Source organism: Atractosteus spatula (assembly GCF_055471065.1).
Source record: "Atractosteus spatula isolate fAtrSpa1 chromosome 10 unlocalized genomic scaffold, fAtrSpa1.hap1 SUPER_10_unloc_1, whole genome shotgun sequence".
Lineage (NCBI taxonomy): Eukaryota > Metazoa > Chordata > Actinopteri > Semionotiformes > Lepisosteidae > Atractosteus > Atractosteus spatula.
Genome location: NW_028296612.1, coordinates 3,818,098 through 3,823,519, shown reverse-complemented (window position 1 = coordinate 3,823,519; position 5,422 = coordinate 3,818,098). Strand labels below are relative to the sequence as shown.

The 5,422-nt window shown below is 49.9% G+C and overlaps 2 protein-coding genes across 2 annotated transcripts; both read right to left on the bottom strand.

Annotated features, from left to right (window-relative positions):
* Positions 1-1,055: 1,055 nt before the first annotated feature.
* Positions 1,056-1,974, bottom strand: LOC148813488 (uncharacterized). The gene is made up of 3 exons (XM_088908210.1): positions 1,693-1,974; positions 1,318-1,429; positions 1,056-1,180 (listed from the first exon to the last, which is right to left on the bottom strand). The coding sequence occupies exons 1-3, from the start codon at positions 1,930-1,932 to the stop codon at positions 1,170-1,172; spliced, it is 363 nt and encodes a 120-aa protein (XP_088764336.1). The 5' UTR covers positions 1,933-1,974; the 3' UTR covers positions 1,056-1,169.
* A 78-nt stretch (positions 1,975-2,052) lies between these two features.
* LOC148813487 (uncharacterized) lies at positions 2,053-5,216 on the bottom strand. The gene is made up of 7 exons (XM_088908211.1): positions 5,132-5,216; positions 4,789-5,055; positions 3,888-4,404; positions 3,695-3,796; positions 2,799-3,422; positions 2,625-2,680; positions 2,053-2,536 (listed from the first exon to the last, which is right to left on the bottom strand). Exons 2-3 carry the CDS (start codon positions 4,983-4,985, stop codon positions 4,296-4,298), a joined length of 306 nt encoding a protein of 101 aa, XP_088764337.1. The 5' UTR covers positions 4,986-5,055; positions 5,132-5,216; the 3' UTR covers positions 2,053-2,536; positions 2,625-2,680; positions 2,799-3,422; positions 3,695-3,796; positions 3,888-4,295.
* Between the last annotated feature and the right edge of the window lie 206 nt (positions 5,217-5,422).

The window sequence follows — 5,422 nt, the reverse complement described above, 5'->3', positions numbered from 1 at the left end:
AGATGAGCACACAGGTATCAGTATTAAAGCACAGGAAAAAGCACTGGTTTAGTCTTTTAGTCCAGAACTGACCACACCGATCTGAGAAAATTTAAAATGAGAGTAAAGCCCACAGGTGTGTCAGAGTATTAAAACTCAATCAAGGTAAGAGTGTAGCACACAGATTTGAGATGTAAAGAACACTGCAGGTTCAAGTTAAGCATACGGGTGTGTCACAGAATATTAAAGCTCACTTACAAGGTAGGGATCAGCACAGTGGGTTAATTATTTTAGTCCAGTCCAGGTGGGAGCTGAGCACAGAGTTTGAGTATTCAAGCACAGTCAAGGTGAGAGTTTAGCACACAGGTGTATCACACTGGTTTAAGTAGGATAGTACAGTTCACATGAGGGGTCAGTACACACTTTTGAGTACTAAAGCACAGTAATAGGTGAGAGTTCAGCACTCATGTGTCAATGTGAGAATTAAATTAAGTACAAGTTCAGCACCCTGGTTTCAGTATTACAGCACAGTCCACAGGATAGCTCAGCACACAGGTCTGTCATTGAGTATTAAAGCTCAGGACAGGAGAGAGTTTCATATACAAGTGTGAGGATTACCAGTATTAATGCTCAGTGGAGATGGGAGTACAGTACAAAGGTTTGGGTGTTCAAGTATTATATAGGAAAGACTTCAGCACTCTGGTCTATTTCAGGGAGTAACAAAGCTCAGTACAGGTTACAGTTCAACACAGACATATCAGTGTACTAAGGTACAATACTCTTGAGAATTGAGTACACCATTGTCAACACTCCACTCCCTACAGTACAGCCACTAATAACCATGATCAGAACAGTCCATCTGAGCAACGTACCTCACTCTGGGGTTCAAGACTGTGTCCCCTCTGGAATCAAACCTGCAACCCACAGTCAAAAAACCCTGTTTAATACTGCAGAAGTGTAGTGTTTTACAGAGCACAAGCAGCTGGACTGAGAGAAAGACACAGCTCAAGAGACAAGCAGAGAGACGTCACAGAGACCGACACAAGGAGGAAGAAAGACAGGAAAGAGCTTCTCACCTCCATCCCAACTACCAGCCATACCCGTCTTCCCACTGGCAGCCTCTGGACAACAATACAGGAGAGAGAGTTCAGCATCAATCCCAACACCACACCTGCCTCTCGACTAACTGCTTATGGACATCCTGGAAAATTAGGGAAAAGAACTCAGGACAGGGTGCAGAGCCCGACATTGTGTATGAAGTTTGTACATTTCCTGGAAAATAAGGAAAAAAAAACAGGGATAGAGCAGCTAACCTCTATCCCAACTCCTCATACATACCAGTCTTCCCACTGGCAGCCTCTGGACATTCTGGAAAACTACAGAAATGATCACAGGACAGAGCGTCAACCTCCATCCACACTAATCTTCCCACTATCTTCCTCAGAACATCCTGGAAGATCAGGGAAAAAAGAACACATGAGAGGGTTCAATCTTCATACAAACCCATCTTCCCACTATCAGCCTCTGGCCAGCCTGGACAATTAAGGAAAATATAGTCCAATGTCAATCCCAACACCTCTTTCATACCCATCTTCCCCCTGGCTGTTTTCTGGACATCCTAGACAGCATCCAAACTCCAATCCGTCTTCCCACTGTCAATTCTTTTGGACACTCTAGAAAATTAGGGAAAAGTTACAGGAGAGGGTAACCAACCTCTATCCCAACTCCCAGCCATACTGGTCTTCTCACTGTCTGCCTCTGGACATTCTGGAAAACTACAGAAATGAACACAGGGCAGAGCGTCAACCTCCATCCCAACACTTCATCCACACTGGTCTTCCCCCTGGCTGCCCCTGCACTGGAGTCCATCTTGACCTTTGACCCCTGACATTGGCGTTTGAGCTCAGAGAGCAGGAGACGCTGCTGGAGACAGGAGAGACCATCAATTCCCATTCTATCTTCCTATCCATACCAGTCTTCCCAGTGTGAGCCTCTAGACATCCTGGAAAATTAAGGAAAACAGTCCAATGACAATCCCAACAACTCATCCATATCGATCGTCCCACTGGAAGTCCCTGGACTCTGGGAAATTAGGGAAAAGAGAAGTGAGCATCCAACCTCCATTCCAACTCCTCATCCATACCCATCTTCCCACTGTCTGCCACTGGACAGCCCGTCGTCTTCCCACTGGACATTTTGGGAAAACTACAGAAATGAACACAGGACAGAGCATCAACCTCCATCCCAACACTCCATCCACACTGGTGTTCCCACCGGCAGTCTCTGGCCATCCTGGAAAATTAGGGAAAAGAGATAGGAGAGAGAGTTAACCTCAATTCCAAGTCCTCCTCCATACCCGTCTTCCCAGTGTCAATTTTACGGACATCCTAGAAAAATCGGGGAAAAGATTATAGGAGAGAACATCCAACCTCTATCCCAGCCATACTTGTCTCTCCACTGTCTGCCCCTGGACATCTTGGAAAATTAGGGAAGAGAAAACAGGAGAGGGTTCAATCTTCATACAGCCCGTCATCTTCCCACTGGACATTTTGGAAAACTACAGAAATGAGAAGACAGAGCATCAACCTCCATCCCAACACTTCAACCACACTGGTCTCCCCACTGTCTGAAAAAAAGATTCCCACCTCCATTCCAACTCCCCTTCCACTCCGTCTTCCCACTGTCAATTCTTTTGGACATCCTAGAAAATGAGGGAAGAGAAAACAGGAGAGGGTTCAGTCTTCATACATACAGGTCTTCCCAGTGTCAGCCAGCAGACTTACTGGAAAATGGAAAAGAGACAGGAGAGAGCATCCCACCTCCATCCCAGGACACGCTGCTGTAGGCTGCACAGCTGTGACAGCTGGTTCGTGTGTCTGAGGGCAGCAGTCTGGCTCTGCAGTCTCTCTGTGCCTCATCATCCGTGTTCAGTCCAGCGTTCACCTGTCACTCAAGATTGTGTTAATTCAACAATAACAATACTTAACCAGGCTCTAATATCAATACTAGTAACTTTATAACAGTTCTCCTCTCTCACTAGTAGGGTTGTGTGTTCATGCCCTGAGTGCGACACAGGAGTGACAGGACTAACCTGACCTTGTGCTCATGCTGGACTCGGGTTCGAGAGTGTAGTGTCAACAGCACACTGACCAGGTTCTTGTGGGCGAGAGACAGCAGGAGGTCAGGATACAGCCCTGAGGGTCACCCCCTGGAGCCCCGATAGGAGGAGTCCACTGGCTCTCCGCCTGGAGCTCGTCTCCCAGGAGCAGCCTGAATCAGGGTCACCTGCACCTCTTCGTCATCATGATCATCCTCACAGGCTCCAGCAGGCAGGAGATCGGGACACCCTGGATGTCTCCTTGAGACGACTCCTACTCTGTCCCCTCGGAGTCTGTGGATCCAGATTGGTCCGATCAGCACAGATCATGTAAGACCAGCGTCACCTGCGAGGGAAAGCCAGTGAAGGAGAGACTCACCTCCATCCCAACTCCCAGCCATACCCGACTTCCCACTGGCCACCTCTGGCCAGCCTGGAAAATTAATGAATAACAGTCCAATGTCAATACCAACATCCTGGAAAACTAGGGAAAGAGGCAGGAGGAAGCACCCAACTCCCCATTTATCTTCCCATCCATATCTGGCTCTTCACCGGCAGCCTCTGGACATGTTGGAAAATTAAGGAAAATACAGGAGAGGGTATAATTTTCACACACACCTGTCTTCCTACAGTCAGTCTCATCATGGAAAATATGGGACAAGAGAGTATCCCACTTCCATTCCAACTCCCCAGTCTTCCTAGTGTTTGTCTCTGGACATCCTGGAGAATTAAGGAAAAGAATTCAGCAGAGAGAGTCCAGCCTATACCCGATCTCCACCCCTACGTGTTGTGAACCAACGTGCCCACTGACCTCAGACCTGGACAGCTCCCGGGCTCGGTAACCCGCTCTGTAGAGTGTAGAGGAGAAGGGCAGCTCTCTGCAGACCACAGTGGCCCTGAAAGCAAGGAAACAGCGCCTGTGTGCTCTGGATGGGGACAGAAGGGACACTGAAAGTCGCCCAGTTTGTGTCCCGTCCCCCCAGTGAAAGGTACTCCGATACTGTACGTCCCACACCTGACTCACCCAGGTGACACCAGCGATCCTCTAACTCCAGGGAGGGTCTCCTCCCAGTGACGACTGTGGGAAGATCCAACAGCACACAGCCGCTGGGAAGACCTGCGCTGCGGTCATGGAGATCAGGAGGAAGAGCCTGAAGCAGACAGGACCGTCAGAACCGAGGGACACAGCTCGAGGCTCGCCGTGGGTAGTGCTGAGGAGTCACTGAACCCATCCTGGTGGACTCCTCACAAGATCCCGATACGAGCTCCCAGGAGTCGGGATGAGAGGAGTCCCAGCACAGTCCCGTGAGGGTTCGAGATGAGGTCGACTGGAACGACAATGGCAGAGAACACAGGAGACACACAAGAGGTGTATTTCACAAGACTGGCTCAATCAGTTGTGCTCCTGCAGAAAATAACAGCAATACTGCTTCTGTTGGTCTTACTCCAGCTAAAAACAATACTTCTAGTGCAAGTGGGGCTAATAAAAACATCCAACTAATATTAATACCGTTAATAAAACTAACAATATTTCCTCAAGTACAAATATCAATACTGGTAGAATATTAACGGTTCTCCTCTCTCACTAGTAGGGTTGTGTGTTCATGCCCTGAGTGTGACACAGGAGTGACAGGACTAACCTGACATTGTGCTCGTGCTGGAGGGTGGTGTTGGACTCGGGTTCGAGACTGTAGTGTCAACAGCACACTGACCTTGATCTTGTGGATGAGAGACAGCAGGAGGTCAGGACACAGCCAAGAGGGTCACCCCCTGACACCCCGACAGGATGAGTTCTCTTGGGGCTCCAGATCTCCACCTGGACCAGGGGCATCAGCAGCTCTTTATCAAGATCATCCTCATCCTCACAGGCTCCAGCAGGCAGGGAGGAGGAGGAAGGCAGTCGGGACATCCTGTCTTCCCAAGACAACTCCTGCTCTGCCCCCTGGGAGTGTGTCGATCCCAGACTGGTCCGATGATCCCTGCAGGATCGATGAAGACCAGCGTCACTTGTGAGGGAAATCCAGCGAAGGAGAGACTCACCTGCTCTGCACTCACCTGCCTGGCTGATGGGGGGTCCCCTGTTCCCCTGTCCTCTAACTGCAGGTCTGGGGGTGCCCTCTCCAGCCTGGTACAGTGTTGCCCCACTTCACCCCTGGTTGCCTGATCCTGTTTCCCAACACGGGGGGCAGCTCCCACATTCCCAGTCCCCCCCACCTGTCCCACAGCCTCCCTGCAGGGTCAGGTTCCTCCTGCAGGAGCTGTGTCTGGTGGGAATAAACATGCCTGAAGGCAGCCTGTGCTCCACCGAGTCCCGACTGCTCCGGTCCAGAGCTGCTGTTCTGGTGA

Excerpts from the sequence above, each read along its gene's own strand:
- LOC148813488 (XM_088908210.1), bottom strand. The coding sequence starts at position 1,932 with ATGGGAATTGATGGTCTCTCCTGTCTCCAGCAGCGTCTCCTGCTCTCT. Across the intron at positions 1,430-1,692 it reads GGCTGGGAGTTGGGATAGAG|GATGTTCTGAGGAAGATAGT; the intron begins GTTGGTTACCCT and ends CTGATCTTCCAG.
- LOC148813487 (XM_088908211.1), bottom strand. The coding sequence starts at position 4,985 with ATGTCCCGACTGCCTTCCTCCTCCTCCCTGCCTGCTGGAGCCTGTGAG. Across the intron at positions 4,405-4,788 it reads CTCTCATCCACAAGATCAAG|TCGACCTCATCTCGAACCCT; the intron begins GTCAGTGTGCTG and ends TTGTCGTTCCAG.